Source organism: Elgaria multicarinata, chromosome 5 (assembly GCF_023053635.1).
Source record: "Elgaria multicarinata webbii isolate HBS135686 ecotype San Diego chromosome 5, rElgMul1.1.pri, whole genome shotgun sequence".
Lineage (NCBI taxonomy): Eukaryota > Metazoa > Chordata > Lepidosauria > Squamata > Anguidae > Elgaria > Elgaria multicarinata.
Genome location: NC_086175.1, coordinates 126,653,473 through 126,670,982, shown reverse-complemented (window position 1 = coordinate 126,670,982; position 17,510 = coordinate 126,653,473). Strand labels below are relative to the sequence as shown.

The 17,510-nt window shown below is 45.0% G+C and overlaps 1 protein-coding gene across 4 annotated transcripts in view; it reads right to left on the bottom strand.

Annotated features, from left to right (window-relative positions):
* Positions 1–17,510, bottom strand: part of DLG2 (discs large MAGUK scaffold protein 2) — a 1,258,440-nt gene that overhangs the window by 1,224,517 nt on the left and 16,413 nt on the right. For all 4 annotated transcript variants that reach the window (XM_063127200.1, XM_063127202.1, XM_063127201.1 and 1 more), the window contains exon 3: positions 2,720–2,851. In XM_063127200.1, the coding sequence (XP_062983270.1) occupies positions 2,720–2,851 (132 nt within the window). The remainder of the gene's footprint in view (positions 1–2,719; positions 2,852–17,510) is intronic.

Here is a 17,510-nt window from a genome sequence, read left to right as displayed (position 1 = left end):
AAGTAAACCTCCTTCTTCCGGTGACTCTGAGCTAGACCTGCCAGGATAAGCCGGCAGGGAGGCGGGGCGACGCGTAGGGACGAGGGAAGCCCTGCAGCGTCTTAAAGGGGCCACGTGCGCCCCGAAAGATAAGCGGTTTTTTAAAAAAATTAAGCCTCTGTCCCCTCTTTCACCGCCCTCCCTCCCCCTCCCCCTCCCCCTTGTCGCGTTGTGCCAGCTCTCCCTCCCCTAGAAAAGCCCTCACGTCCTAATCAGGAAGCAAAGACCATGGTCACGAGACATGACTTTGAAAGACGGCATTGAATACAACGAAAGGTTGGGGCACATTGTTAGTTTTAAAACGATTTTAACAGAAAGTGGAACGGTTTTAAAAGTCAGAAGAAACGTAACAACAACAGCATCACGTGACTGCTGACGTCATCTCTGCCAACTTGTTACGTTTCATCTAGACAAGTGTAGACGGGCTCCTGGTTTGATTGATGCAAACCATGAAAAGAGGAATGTTGTACAGGCAAAAGTCTTGTGCTTAGTTTGGCTTAATAAACTGAGATATGATCACTCAAACATGGATGTTATTGTAATTAACAACACAATGGAAGATAAGCCTTGGTGTAAAAATCTCCTTTTTTGGTCCCGTATAAAATTTCTTAACACACCACCCACCACCACCACCACCACCAAAAAAACAACAACTTCAAAAGTAAGAGTTTCAAAACCAACGATTTCAAGCCAAAGAGATTACCAGCATTCCTCCAAAGACAAAACATACAATGACTGGGGAGATTTCAAAAGATGCCCTACAGATGTAAGCAAAGAAGAGAGCTGCTCCCCTTCTGCCTCCAATATTAGGGTTGATGGAAGAATTTGTGGATGCCTGTTCAGATTCTTGTGAGCAGAATCGAAGGCCAGCAGCCTGTGTTGGCCTTGTTTCTACGATGAGCCCACCAAGGCCACCTACCTGTTCTCCTCCCCCATGATCAAAACCCTTGCCATGAGGGAAGTGAAGATGGGGGTGTGGAGTGCTCTCAAAGACCCAGCAGGGCATATTTTCCTGTCTGTGACTGGGATTCCAACGCCCAGAATCCTTAGCAGGCAACTAACCCTTTGCATGTCCTGAGCACCACATTCTCCCAGCACTGTTGGGAAATATCTTTATTAGGACCAAGAAAAATGCTACACACAGAAGAACATAAGAAGAGCCCTGCTGGATCAGACCAAGGGTCCACCTAGTCCAGCACTCTGGTCACACAGTGGCCAACCAACCAGCGGCCAGGGACTAACAAGGTAGGACATGGTGCAACAGCACCCTCCCATCCATGTTCTCCAGCAACTGGTGCACACAGGCTTACTGCCTCAAATACTGGAGATAGCACACAACCATCAGGGCTAGTAGCCATTGATAGCCTCCTCCTCCAGGAATTTATCCAACCCGCTTTTAAAGCCATCCAAATTGGTCGCCATCACTACATCCTGCGGTAGTGAGTTCCATAATTTAACTATGTGCTGTGTGAAGAAGTACTTCCTCTTATTTGTCTTGGATCTCCCACCCACGTGCAAGCTTTCAAATTCTCCAGAAGTCTTCCTCGCGTTAGGTGGTACAAAATGTAGAGGATGGGGGAAGAATGAGTGGAATCACCCCCCAGAGATTCTGGGACTTTTATCCTAGGGGGATTCCACATGTCGTACTGAGGCCGCTTCCATGCGGCCCCAATGCGACCCCAAAGCGATCGTGTAACTTGCCTGTAAAAGAGACAAGGAAGAGGCGTCCTTGCCGGGGCCGCCACCCACCTCCCTCCTCGCCGGCCGGGACGGAGATCTTGGCGGAAGAAGGCGGGGTGGAGAGCGGAAGAAGTACGACATGTGGAATCCCCCCTAGTCACTGATGGGAAAAGACACTAGGTGAGATCCATGGGAACACCTTGTTGCTTCCTCCACCACCTTCCCCAAGATAAATTCTTCGGGAAGGGCGGTGGGCATTGCAGGAATTTTTCAAGGGTTCTATTGCAATACTCCAAAACCTCTGAGCACTTTCGAGGCGAACGCCCATCCAATCCAAGACTTACTGTCCATCTAGCAATCATATTCAACAGCACAATTACTCACAATTACTCTCCCAGTGTCACTACAGAGCTCAACCTCCTTTTAGGGCCAAACAATAAAATATGTTGGAGATCCATGACTGCATCTTTGAAGTTTTAGCAGCTGCGGAGGCCCCCGATATCGGATCGACACCATCGCTCTGTGAGAGAGGGTTAACAGTGGAGGCTTTGCAGCTTGGATAGCTCCTTCTGAGTTCTGACTGAAACCCGGAGCAAATTCACCACCCCACTGACCTCGGAGCCACCAGCCTCCACTGTGGGTTAACCTTTGCCCTCTGCTGTTTTCCCGACGTGAAATGTTTTCCCAAAGGCCTCTGCAAAGTGCTGGGTTCCCACAAGGAACTAAACAGTAGCTAGGGATAGGCAGCATTTCATTCAGGAAAATGGCACAGAAAAAAGAATTACTATGGGGATTACTATCACAGCAAGCACAGTTAATATACCAAACTAGGCATGTAATTCTTAATCTATAGAAGGAACATTCCCAGATCACAGGAAGTGTTCATGCATGCGACCGCTTTAAGCCAGTTGCGCAAACAATCTGTAAGTCATGAATCTTCAGCATCCAAACGCATGAATCGTAGCAACCATGAAAAATAAGTATAACCAGTGTTACATACCTAGGAGTGCCTGGAATAAACTGCTTTTAAAGATGCCCATCACCTTCTTAATAGCCTTTTTCAACTGTTGCTCCTCTGGCTTTTTCAGCTTCTTACAATAATCTTCCAGAAGCGCTAAAGCTCTATCGGTGTCTAAAAGAAATAAAATGATCAAATCAGTTAACGAGTTTGGAAAGTAGACACACAAAACGGCTCAGTGGTAGAGCTGTAACTTTAAGAACAGATGACTGAGTTTGCTTGTTTTCCTCTACCCTCTTCGTTCACTTTTCCTCTTCTGCCCTGCCTTTTAGCTTGTACGCCTGAGGGTAGAGTCTGCCTTGTTTGTTACTGATCTCTCACGTAAGCCACTCTGGGAGCCTTGCCTGCTGAAGAGGAAAGTAAAAATGCTTTAAATAAATAATAAATCACAAGTGTTGCAGGCAGAAGTTCCCAAATTCCGCCACCAGAGAGGAAGAGTCATGTAGCAAGGCTGAGAAGGACCCAGGCCTGACATTCCGAAGAGCCACTGTCCTCGTAATGGACCAAAGGTCTGACTGCGTCGAAAGTAGAATTCACATGTTCACGTATTCCTAACTTAGCAGACTCTGCCCTGGTTCTATCCACAGCCTTTAGTTTTCAGCCTTTCTAGAGAGCTAGATAGCTTGCAACACAGACCATAATGAAGCGAAATAAAAACTTTCTAAAGATGATCTAAAATAATACAGCCAAAGGAAATGTACAATTAACAGGCTCATAAAAGTGAGCAAGCAATATATAATTTCATTATTATTATTATTATTATTATTGAGAGAATAATGATATATTTACAGGCCAAAGGCCTTTTTCTAAAGGAAGGTCTTTTCACACTGATAAAAATTATTATTATTATTATTTATATAGCACCATCAATGTACATGGTGCTGTACAGATTACACAGTAAATAGCAAGACCCTGCCGCATAGGCTTACAATCTATATAGCCATCAATAAGGGAGTAAAGCTGACCCTATCTCAGGAAGATATCACACAGCCAAGGAGCGGTCACCAAAGAGGCTCCGTCCTGTATTCCCACCAACTCTTCAGATAGGTGGGACATGCAAGAAGGTCTCTCCACAATATCTTAACATCCAAGTAAGTTCATACAGGGGCATGAGGTCCTTTAGAAGGACTGCAGTTCAGTGGTAGGGCTCCTGGTTTGCATGCATAAGGTCCCAGGTTTGATTCCTGGCAGCTCCAGGTAGAGGGAAGAAAGAATTTTCCCTGAATTGGGCTAGATGGACCAAGGGTCTGTCTTAGGATAAAGCAGTTTCCAGTGTCCCTAATTCACTGGGGGTTTCTTCTTAGTAGATACCTTGGCTCCAAACCATTTAGGTCTTCAAGGCTGCAATCCTATATTCACTTTCCTAGGAGTGAGCTCCATTGAACACAGTATTTATTTATTTATTTCATTTTATTTCTATACCACCATATAGCCGAAGCTCTCAGGGTGATTAAAACCATAAAGTACATCTTGACATATAAAATATGGTCAAGTACAACCAGAATAAAAAGTACAACCAGAATAAATACGAGCAGCAATGCAGAGGTTTTACAAATTTAAAGCAGCAGAGCTAAAAGACTAGACTGCTAAAATGCTGAAATGCCTGGGAAAATAACCTGATGCCGGAAAGAGGCCATGCAGGTGCCAAGCGAACCTCTCTAGGGAGCTCATTCCACAGCCAGGGTGCTACAGCAGAAAAGTCCCTCCTCCTGGTAGCCACTCACATTTCTTTAGTAGAACATACTTCTGAGTAAACTTGCAAAGGATCGTGCTATGAAGTCATAACTGATACTTTGGGTAGGGCTTGGAAACTAACTGGAAACCAGTACATTTATTTTCCCCCAGTATGGGAGTCCAATGCTCCCAACAGCCAGCTCCCATAAGTTTTGTGCTAATTGCAGTTTACCTTTGCAAATTGCAATGATCCAACTGTCCCTCAAACCCACTGGATTCCTCCAGGCTCTGTTTCCATCCTACCGACCTCACTGTATTTTCCCCATCAAATGTTGCAACCCTAAACTGAACCCACCATTCACGTTTTTAATTCATACATTTAGATCCCATTTTCAGATTTCTTTCTGGTGACTTATATCCCACAGACTTTTAACAGGCCAGGATTTGAGTGCAACATTGCAAACTAGAGAGGTGAGCGAGCGGTTCCATGCCAAAAGCCACTTTGGAAACGAATCGATACAATGAAGCCTGCCATATTGATACGGCTATTTTAGGAGCTCATCTATTTGATAGATAAGGAGTGATGTTGGAGACATCAAGGCACATTTAATGGGCATGACTTGCATTAGCAGTGCCATCTTTCCTTATCTCTGTGCCCTTCGTGGCATTTCATAGACCTGCACCATCTCAGAGATCATCCAGTTCAACATTCTGCCTTACAGAAGGAAACCGATTCTGGCTCACTTGCACTGGCTGCCTATACATTTCCGAGCCCAATTCAAGGTGCTGGTTTTAACCTATAAAGCCCTACATGGCTTGGGACCACAATACCTGATGGAACGCCTCTCCCGACATGAACCTACCCGTACACTGTGCTCAACATCTAAGGTCCTCCTCCGAGTGCCTACTCCGAGGGAAGCTCGGAAGATGGCAACAAGGGAGAGGGCCTTCTCGGTGGTGACCCCTCGACTGTGGAATGATCTCCCCGATGAGGCTCGCCTGGCACCAACACTGTTCTCTTTCAGGTGCCAGGTCAAGACTTTTCTCTTCTCCCAGGCATTTAACAACACTAAATTTGTTTTTTAACAGACCCCAGAACTGTTGTTTTTAAATGGATACTGTTGTTTTTATTTTTCTTATGATTTTTTAATTTTGTATACTTTTTAATGTTTACTGTTTTTAGCTTTTGTAAACCGTCCAGAGAGCTTCGGCTATGGGGTGGTATATAAATAAATAAATAAATAAATAAATAAATAAAACCAGCTGTGAAGGTTTGAGGCCTACGGAGGCAAGGTAATAAAATCATGCCTGGGGTTTTTCTGTTGGGAGGGGGTATCCCTCAGAGGTGTAGTTTCCTTTCTCCAGTTAAGTTTCATTTCTTCAAGACTAAAACAGTAATTCCAGTTTTAGGGAAAGAGGGAATAAAAGGAGAGAGCCACCTAGAGAGAGAGAGCTAGAGACGACCAGAGCATAAGGAAGGAGCAGAAAGAAGCAGCTTAAAGAAGTTTAGCTGAAGCTTAGGGTAAAAGAACTTGCATTTTTGCAACTTTCATTTTCTTTATTGCGTTCGTATCAGTCAGCTGTATTGACATACACTCCCCAGATATATAGCCTTCCAGATGCAAAAGGAGAGCAATGCAAATGAATCCCGAAGAAGTGCCTAAGGAATGTCTAATTAAAATCCTTCTCTAATTATAAAAAATAAAATAAAGGCATAGGCCACCAGGTTACCACCCTCCTTACTATGGTTTATATCCTGTTTATAGTCAATACTTCCAGATTTGCTCTCTCTTGGTTATGTGTAAATGGACACCCAAGGCACGATACCTGGGCAAAATCAAGGGCAGAGCCTCAAAGGATCCAATAGATCAAGATAGGATCCCAGGGAGACATCTACACTTGTATATGAAACATTTTTTTACAGTATGTAAACATTTCTTTTAAAAACATTTTTAAACGTAGGTGTTTTTAAAACGTTTACTTACGTTTTCTCTTTCAGTGGGAAAGTATTCTTTTTTGGCACACTTAGGAAAGTAATCCACTTCTTCTATTTGCCATTTCCCCTCCCACTTCCTCTTCTCTTACCTTTAGGTTAGAAGACATCCGCCCCCTACAAACAACACACCAAGCCAAGCCTCGCAAAAGTGAAACTGGAAGTGGCCACTTCCAGTTTCACTTTCGTGAGGCTAGAAAAGATTAACGGCTGCTGGCGGTTTAGGCACAGAAATTAAATAAACATGCCCCAGTACTACTGGAAACACATTTAATACGAAGAATTCGGGCACAACATACAAAAAACCTCGACTTTTTCCTGAGAAGTTCGAAAAATAAAACCAAGAAAAGGGAAGAAAAATACGTCAAAAAGTATATATCATGTGGCGAAATACCATGAAATGCACACGTCAAACCGGTGAGAAACGTTCTAAAACGATAATTGTAGATTCCCTTCTGGATAGGACTGTGTGGATCTGAGACAGGGCCGGAAAAGAATCTGATGGGTTAATCTGGATTTTCCTGGAGATTTTAGACCCAAATTGGGCTTTCTCGGCTGTGGTTATGAAAGGCCCACCTGGCACCTACCTTGCGCTCTTTCTACCACCACGTGAAGAACTTTTTTATTCTCCCAGACACTTCACCCTTTTAGATCTGTTGTTTTAAATCTGTTATTGTATTTTAAATCTCTGCATTGCTGCTAGGTTTTATTTTGGTTTTTATTTTTAGTTTATACTGTAGTTTTAAACTTTAAAATTTTAAATAATGTGCCTTAGGTTGTATTTTGTGGTTTTAATTGTTGCAAACCTTCCAGAGAGCTTTGGCTGTTGGGTGGTAATAAATGTAATAAATAAATAAATGCTGGTCACCTGACACAGAATATTACTTTACTGACTAGCCCAATAAAACACTGGCTGTGCAGTAACCCTAAAGCTAATCTCATAAATCAACTTTCCCATGTTGGCTTGGTATTATGGGAGTTGTATAGGGTGACCATATGCAAAAGAGGACAGTCAAAGCTGTAGGAGCCCTGCCCTCTTTTGTATCTGGTCATTCTAGTATAGCTCCTGCAGCTTTAACTGTTGTGATGAAGAGGGAATTTCACCAGGTGCTGCATGCATACAAATGACACCCTGCAGTGATAGAACTTGCTCTCCTCTGTTCTTAGGCATTAACCCGAGTTACGGAATGGCAGAAGCAAAATATTTTTCAATACTTAACATCCCTAAATATCGGCATGCATTAACTCTGGCAAGATTTAATGTCCTGCTATCTGCTCTGTTACAGGGGAGGTTTCAGAAAATCAGTTTTCCTGATCGCTCATGCCCATGTGGAAGCAATGATATTGAATCGGTTATCCATGTTCTACTCTGTTGCTCCTTTTACATAGAGATTAGAAATTGTTGCTTGACACCAGATTAGAAATTAATGCACTTCTTCGTTGCTTCAGGGCCACAGAGGACAGAGACACAATCGAGGCTTTTGCAAAATTGTTTTTGAATGCTATGAAAATAAGGTCTCTCCGGAATTGATTATGCTTCATACTTCTCAAATTACTCTTCTGTATGTGTAAAGTCTGGTCGGTGACCATAATAAAGTTGATGATAAGTAACACCTGCTGAAATTCCCTTTTCTATACAACTGTTAAAAATACAGGAGCCCTGTCCCCTTTTCCTTATGGTCACCCTAGAGTTGTAGGCCAACATATCTGCAGTGTTGGGGAACTAAACTAAAGCCGCGACCTTAAAGGTACAAATATTGCATATACTGTATGTCAGTAGGAATTTTCTGAGGTAAACAACTGAAGCCTGTGTCCCCCTCTCCCCGTCGCCTCTGACTTCTCATTGCAGCTGCCTTGGAATGTTGTTTTGCCATCTGGAGATGACGCTTGAAATTGGGCCCAGGATCCAAAGCCATGATCTAATCTGCTGTTTGGCCCCTGAAAGACAATTTCGCTTTGATGGGTTTAAACGAAAACCTCCCGTCCTCCTTCAGCTCACCAACGAAACTCCTAGAGGCCCTATTGTGATTCCACAAAAACGTCCACCATTGTTTATTGACATCAATGTTATTTTTATTCAAACGGTTTGACTGCTTGTCCACAACATGACCAAATAAATGATGTTCTGCTTGCCCCATTTCTCTGAGTGCTGAGATGTTCCAGGGTGTCTGGCTTCCTTCGGAAGGTCACTGGAGGCTTACTGGTGCTCTATAATATTTGTGCTTATTTACCAATTTACATCTAGAGCATAGGTGGAGGCCAATGAAGGCTGGTGGCTCCGATATCAGTGGGGTGGTGAACCTGCTCTGGGTTTCAGTTAGAACTCTAAGAGATAGCTTCACACCTTGGCTAGCTCTTTTAGAGTTCTGACTGGTTCCAACTGAAACCCAGAGCAGATTCACAGCTCTTCTGACATCGGAGCCACCAGCTGAGATGAGTAACTGTTTCTCGTTCTGTCCGACTAGCTTCTTTCCCAAGCTTGAACAGGTGTATCTGAGCACCAGATCAAGAGAGGATGCAACGGCATTAAAGGACAGACCCCACCCAGAGATAGATCTGCACATCTTTACCAAGTGTTTTGGGCTTCAAGAATGAAAGCATATGGGTAGTGGTCCCTGAAACTTCTCTCAAGTCAGTCAACACAAATATGGTATCAAAGAATGCATTTTTATTGTCAAACAGCCTAAGGGAATAAAAAGCTTTAGCTAAGATGAGGCAGATCACAAACATTCCTAAATACACATAAGTTATAATTGCTAAAAGTACAATGAAGGTAGCAACAAGAATATTGATGACATAGTAAAACCTAAATTCTTCTTAATCTAACAGTCAATATTGAAGGTTCATATTTATCTAAATGGAGGGCATGGTGAACGAAGCCAGCCTAAGCACATATGGTGGGTTTCTCGTTCTCCCAAGATCTCTCTCTCTCTCTCTCTCTCGCCCTGTTCAGAAGACACCTTAAACCATGGATTTAACCATGATGGTTAAGCCAGAAAGCCAGGCTGCATTCAGAAGACACCTTAAACCATGGATTTAACCACAGTGAATAAGGCTTTATGGCTTAACCACCATGGTTTATGGTGTCTTCGGAACACAGCCTAGCTTTCTGGCTTAACCACCATGGTTAAAGCCATGGTTTAAGGTGTCTTCTGAATGGAGCCAGTGTCTCTCTCTAACTGATCAAACCCTGGCCTTTTCAAACTTTTATGACGCCAATGACCTCATCCTTAGCTTTGGACATGGTCATACCACCATTCTTACTTTTCTCAATGTAACCACTGATACCTGTCAAACCCAGATGGAGGTAGCCCTGCTAAGTGAAGCTACATGCTGTTTCCGGCAGCACTTGACTCAAGGTCATCTTACACCACATATATAGTCACACCTACAAGATGCAATGCATTCTTATCCATTCTACCTATTATAATGCATGTTCTGCACTCTCCACTGGTGGAGGCACAGATTAAATACTCCAACAGGCAACTGCAGTCCACTGCTCCCTAATCAGGGAGACAGCCAGCACCTAGACATGCTTGCAGATATCCTAACTCAGATGTCTTTCTCTTACTCAAAAACTAAACTCTGCATGTTTGTTTCTTGCACAGAGACCTACAGTAGATTACATGCAGGGCCCTGGTCACCTCCCGAGGGCCCACATCTTAGCAGGGGCCCACAGACAAGAACCTTCTGCAGCTTCTCTTCCTCTTCATCATTGCAAACTGCTTGCTCACCTGCCTCTTGTTCTGGCCCAAATCGCATTAATGGTAGGGTGACCATATGGAAATGAGGACAGGGCTCCTGTATCTTTAGCAATTGTATTGAGAAGGGAATTTCAGCAGGTGTCCTTTGTAGGCATGCAGCCCCTGGTGAAATTCCCTCTTCATCACAATAGGTAAAGCTGCAGGAGCCCTTCCCCCTTTTGTATTTGGTCACCCTACAAAAGAGGGCAGGGCTCCTGCAGCTTTAACTGTTGTGATGAAGAGGGCTGCATGTCTACAAATGACACCTGCTGAAATTCCCTTCTCAATACAATTGCTAAAGATACAGGAGCCTTGTCCTCCTTTCCTTATGGTTACCCTAACTGATGGTGAGAAGAGATATAGATCCCCCTGCCTAGTTACTCACTGGCTCTTTGTAAGAGGGTGGTAGGACTGATGAGAAAGAGAGTAAGAAGCAACAGCAGCTGGTGAACATGGCAGTGAGAAGGTTTACTCACTGAGGGAGCGGGCCCATGATGGTGCCTTGAACACGGGCAACGAAAACCTGGAGCCAACTCTAATTATACCATCTTCCTTAGCTACAAAGTGAGGTGGAGGGATAAAGCCATGCCCTTTTACGAAAATAGCACTAACCTTCCAGAGAAGTGTCCAACTAGGCACCATGGGCAATTTCCCTAACAAAGGAAATATTTGGGAAAGTTGCCAGGATTATTATGGCCGTCTCTGGCTTCATTAATGTGCTGCACTCCAATCTTAAAATAATATTAGCAAACGATTAAAAGCAACAACACACACACACACACACACACACACACACACAACTAGCTCTTCAACATTTAATGTTAATGAATGAATGAATTATCCTTGGATCAATTCAAATGAATTTACCCAGGATGTATAAGTTCGCTCACTTTTGTATCCACCCCAGTCATTGTCTCTTTCACAGCAGGTTGATCTGCAGCAATGAGCAGGTAACTATGGCTGGGTTCAGACAACACGATAAGCAACGGTGGGGGGGGGGAGTCAATCGTCTGCTGTGTTGCTTATCATGTTGTGGGGGAGGACATACAACTCACGGTATGCTATTTTTTCCATTTAATCCACGGAGAAAAGCAACAGGCTGTTCCGTTGCTTATCCAGAGACCCGTTGATTAAAATGCCATGTGGCAGGCTCCGTTGCGTGTACCGTGCGTTATTTCCATCGACCATAGAGTTCTCCGGCAGGAGCGCCCGAAAGCGCCCTGGCCGCTCCTGTACAGACGGCAGAACTTGCAATGCATGATGGGATAGGGCTGGGAGGACTGAGTGAGGAGCACCAGCTGCCTGGAAGGACAATGGAACTTTCAGCCACAGGACAACATATTGTGTAAGAGCACCAACAACATAACACATGGTGATCTGCCTATTCTCTCCCGCCCCCGTGGTTGCCTCAAGTGTCATCCAAACTCAGCCTATGTTTGGAGCTGAAGAGCTGAAGGTCTTTCAGCCCGTGGGCCGAAGTCCATTTCGGAGAAGCTCCAGTGGTGGGCAGGGCTGAACGGGGAAAGGGAGGGGCCAAAATAGTAACCATACCATATTTTAGTTTAAAGTAACCTTTTTCAACCTTTAAGGCCTTGTCTACACCAAGCAGGATATTGCACTATGAAAGTGGTATGAAAGCGATATATAAAAGGCAGGAGCCACACTACTGCTTTATAGTGGTATTGAAGTGCACTGACCACTGTTGGGGCCCATTGACACATGCCATATACCGCTTTCATAGTGTAATATCCTGCTTGGTGTAGATTAGGCATAAGAAGGGGAGGGCTTTTTCCCCCCTCTGGTCAGTTGGTGACTCTATATCAGATCCACATTTTTAACTGGTGTTGGGGGTTTTGCATATTCTTCCCCTTCACTGGGGAGAATGGATAAGTAGCTCTTCTTCAGCTATTTATAGGGCACAGCTGGCTACAAATGCAGCTATTCTTAGGATTTAAACATATTTGCATTTGTAATCAATTTTGCTCTCCCTCGGTAAGGTTGTGGATCTTTTCCGTTTTGCCTACCTAAAAGTTCTCCGTAACTCAATTGGTTGGCTGTAGACCAGGCCCTGGCCTTGAAAAACCACACAGCGGTATCATGTTTCAAGACCAGAAACTCCTGGGCCTAACATGAGAGAAAACAACATAAAGAAGACAAGGAAATACCTTCCTGTAACCACAACACACTGTAACCGTAGTGAGCCAACAGTATGATTCAGACTGTTGGCTCACTTGGCATACTGACTGGGGAGTAAGAGACAAAGTGGATGATACCCTGAATGTGTATATGCATTTCAGCAGTGGTGGGTGGTGGCTCCAATGTCGGTGGGACAGTAAATCCACTCCGGGTTTCAGTCAGGCTCTAAAGGAGTTATCCAAGGTGCTGAATCCTATCCCCAAAATGGGTTGAGCCCCTTGGACAGCTCCTTTAGAGTTCTGGCTGGTTCTGACTGAAACCCAGAACCGATTCAGCACCCCACCAACAATGGAGCCACCAGCCAGCACTGCTCTTACCATTAGTATGTTACGCCTAATGTTTAGCCAGAATCTGCTTCCTCACAATTTCCACTTCTAGTTTCTAGTTGTGCCAAAGACCCAGTCCTCTCCATGTTTTATGTGACAACCCTTTAGATTTTTGAAGACAGCTATCACGGCCCTGTTCAGACAACACGCTAAACCGTGCTGCTGAACCACAAAATGGTTAACGGAATGCATGAACCCTAATGCATTCCATTAACCATTTTGTGGTTAGGCAGCATGGTTTAGTGTGTTGTCTGAACGGGGTCCATGTCTCTCTTTAATTAGGGTGACCATATGAAAAGGAGGACAGGACTCCTGTATCTTTAACAGTGGTATTGAAAAGGGAATTTCAGCAGGTGTCATTTGTATATATGGAGAACCTGGTGAAATTCCCTCTTCATCACAACAGTTAAAGCTGCAGGTGCCCTGCCATCTTTTGCATCTGGTCACTCTAGTATAGCTCCTGCATCTTTAACTGTTGTGATGAAGAGGGAATTTCAGCAGGTTCTCCATATATACAAATGACACCTGCTGAAATTCCCATTTCTATGCAACTGTTAAAAATACAGGAGCCCTGTCCTCCTTTTCATAGGGTCACCCTATCTTTAATCGCTTCCGGTTTATTTTTGTTTGCAAACTGCAACCACAGGAGAGGGAGAATCAGGATTGGGACCACACTGCAGAAAAGGGGTGTGTGTTGAAGGCCTGAAATTCAATACCTGGCATCTTCTGTTACATGGCCTGGTAGATTATGAGAATCATCCCTCTCTGCCTGAGATCCTAGACACAAGGCCAGTGTCAAGGAGAGGCATGGATGAGCGCCTGCTATGACCCCACACCGCACCAGGGGCCCACTGCCAAGAACCCCCTGGAGTTGCTCTTCCTCTTCACCCTACTCATTCGGCTGCCCCTCTTTCTGACCCAGACAACAGAGGTAATAAGTAGACACCTACTTGCTCCCTGGCCCTTTGCCTGGCAAGTGTTTTGCACGCCCAGAGTGCAAGACGCAGAATAACGGGCTCAAGTTAAAGGAAGCCAGATTCCGGCTGGACATCAGGAAAAACTTCCTGACTGTTAGAGCAGTACGACAATGGAACCAGTTACCTAGGGAGGTTGTGGGCTCTCCCACACTCGAGGCCTTCAAGAGGCAGCTGGACAACCATCTGTCGGGGATGCTTTAGGGTGGATTCCTGCATTGAGCAGGGGGTTGGACTCGATGGCCTTGTAGGCCCCTTCCAACTCTGCTATTCTATGATTCTATGAACATGAGAAACAGGATGACAAGCAATAGCAGCTGGTGACAATGGAAGTGAGAAGGTAGATTCATGGAGGGAAGCGGCTGTTGAGGGTGTCTTATTTACTATTTATTATAACGTTTGTATCCCACCCTAAATCACAAGGATCTCAGGGCAGTGTTCAGGTAAAATCACACAAATGATATGATACAATAAATATACACAGCTAAAAACAAATTAAACCATTAATATGTTAAAACCAATATGAAATTTTAAAACAGTAAAAGCCAATTAAAACAAGACAGTGTGCAGGCTGGTGGATTTAGCCATCAAAGGAAAGGAAAGGAACCTCTTGTGCAAGCACTGAGTCATTACTGACTCTTGGAGGGACGCCAGCTTTCACTGACGTTTTCTTGGCAGGCCTTATAGCGGGGTGGTTTGCCGTTGCCTTCCTCGGCCATGATTACCTTTCCCCCAGCTAGCTGGGTACTCATTTTACCGACCTCGGGAGGATGGAAGTCTGAGTCAACCTGAGCCGGCTGCCTGAGAACCAGCTTCCACCATGTCTTAACCTGGTGCCGAAATGAAGCCAGTGGCGGCACCAGTCGGGCCTCCAGGGGGAGGGCATTCCACAGCCGGGGTGCCACAACAGAGAAAGCCCTCCCCCACATCCCACCATCTCTTGTGTTGGGGCTCAGAGAAGGGCTCCTCCAATAGATCTTAAGTCTCAGGCAAGCAGATATAGGGAGAGGTGCTCCCTCAAGTATCAAGGTCCCAAACCGTTTAGGGCTTTAAACGCCATTACCAATGCCTTGAATTCTGACCAGAAACATATTGCCAGTGCAATTCCTTTAAGACTGGTGTTATATGGTCTCTATGAGATGTTCCAGTCAGCAGTCTAGCTGCTACATTTTGCACTAGCTGCAACTTCCGAGTTGTCTTCAAGGGCAGCCCCACGTAGAGTGCATTGCAGTAGTCTAATCAGGAAGTTATGACTAAGTGCACTACTGTGTCTAGATTATCCCTGTCCAGGAAAGGCCATAGCTGGTGGATCAGCCGAAGCTGGCCCCAAGTACTCCGTGCCACAGAGTCCACCTGGGCCTCCAGTGACAATAATGGGTCTAAGAGTATTCCCAAGGTATGCACCTGCTCCTTCAGAGGGAGTGCAACTCCATCCAGAACAGGTTGCTCACCCAATTCCCAGACTCGGGAACCACCAATCCACAGAGCTTCCATCTTATCAGATTCAGATTCAGTTTTTAGCCCTCATCCAGCCAATTACAGCCTACAGCCCCTTCACCATCCAACGGCCTTTAAAAACCTGGATCAGGGCCTTCCCAAGGATTTTGCTGCCTGCGGTGAAGGATAAGATGGCACCCCCATCCCATTCCATCTACAAAACCTGCCTGGACAGGCAGATGAAATCTGTCTTCAACACGAATGCTGTGGCAACGTCCTCCACTGAACCTGAAGGCAGCAGGCTAAGTTAAGGGGCACCGGGTAAGCTACAAGGCACACAGCTCTCTCCTTGAATAACCTAAAGAGGCCAAGGAGATCCCTTCCTGTAACCTCAAGGCAGTATAACCACCATTCCCGCTGATTCAAACTGCTATGCATGGTGATTTGGGAGTAAGAGACAAATTGGATGATACCCTTTGTGTTTGTATGCATTTCATCAGTGGTGGCTGGTGAAATGCATATACGTATTGATGCTGCCTCCCAACATCTGCCACCTGAGGCAACTGCTTCATGGAATCATAGAATAGCAGAGTTGGAAGGGGACTACAAGGCCATCGAGTCCAACCCCCTGCTCAATGCAGGAATCCACCCTAAAGCATCCCCGACAGATGCTTGTCCAGCTGCCTCTTGAAGGCCTCTAGTGTGGGAGAGCCCACAACCTCCCTAGGTAACTTATTTCGTTGTCGCACTGCTCTAACAGTCAGGAAGTTTTTCCTGATGTCCAGCTGGAATCTGGCTTCCTTTAACTTGAGCCCGTTATTCCGTGTCCTGCACTCTTTGAGGATCGAGAAGAGATCCTGGCCCTCCTCTGTGTGACAACCTTTTAAGTATTTGAAGAGTGCTATCATAAGTATTTGAAGAGTGCTATCCTGCCTAACGGTAGGGCCGGCCCTCAACTGGAGCCAAACTGCTGGAGAGGTGCTGCCAGTCAGGTGAACAATGCCGAACAAGTATAAGGCAGCTTCCATTCTATGTCCGTATAACACACACACCCCACAATTCCCAATGATGTTTTCCCAATTCTCCTAAAGCTTTTGTTAGGGCCCCCGCCCCCGGGTCTTTCTTCACCATGGGGCCGCTAATAGTAGTTTTCAGAGACAGGGAGAGACTTAGATAATTCTCCCTTCAAATCTCACGTTACTTGGCCCTTCCTGGAATCAAATTAGGGTTGCCAACCTTTTTTATTGAGCCTGCTCCTGTGCCTTTAATAGCAGTACGACACCAAGAAATTTAACAAGCAAAACTTTCTTCATTCCATCCCTTCACTTTTATCCCCATGAAAGGAAAGAGGTTCATCAGCTACATTTCTGTCCACCAGGGTGCTGTTAAAAGACTCGCTAAAAGATGGCGGCCCTAAGCCAAAGGGAAGTGAAATATGACAACCAGTGAAAGGAGCCATCAGTTACACAAACTGTAATCCAGAACGCGCAACAGCATTCGATCGTTTTAATCAGATCGTTTTAAAGTCAAGCTAACGAGGTGGAAACGCTATCCAGGTTTTTGGCCTGACTAAGCTGCAATCCAGCTTAAACAGAAAGAAATGTGATGCATTAGAAATATGAATTTATTCTTGGGTTGAGGTTTACATACGTTCGGTGTTCCCCCAGCAGTTACATAGTCCATGATCTGAAAATGCAATTGCTTAGGTAGCTTTCAAAGCGGAGCACATGCGTTGCATGCACAAGCATCCATGTTCAATTCCCAGAAACTCCACTTAAAAGGCTCTCAAGTGACAAGGCTTGGAAAGACTTGGAGATATCTGTTGCCAAATAGCCAGACAATACGGAGCTAAACAGATTGTTGATCTGATGCAGCATAAGACAGCAATGCTTTGGTAACACCATTGATTTTGAAGGAATTCCACAAGTCCAATTCTGAATTCTGTCTGCTATCTATCCCAGGGATGGAGAATACGTGGTCCTCCAGATGGTGTGGCTGCAACCTTCATGAACATCTGGAGAGCTACACAATCCCAACCCTTGATCGTTCTGACAGCTGCCTATCAACCTTTCCTTGGGAATGCCCAATAAAGCAAACACCAAAGAAACCAAACATACTACTCCTAGAACACCAGATGTTTTGGATTACAGCTCCCATAATCCATTACCATTGGCCACACTGGCTGTGGCAGAGGGAAGATGTAGTCAAAAACATCTGGAGGTTGCCTACCTCTGTCCTAAGCAATGTGTAAAGAGGGAGCCGTGGAAATGCCACATTATCTCGTTCTTGCTTTTCCCAATGTCAATCTTGTCGGAGAGGTAAGATGTTGTTTGTAGAGCCTCTTTGCTCCTCCAGCTGGTGCTGCTGTGTGCATGCAGTAAAAACGCATTTATTTTATTTGATCAGGCTGCAGCAAGGAAGAAAGCGGGG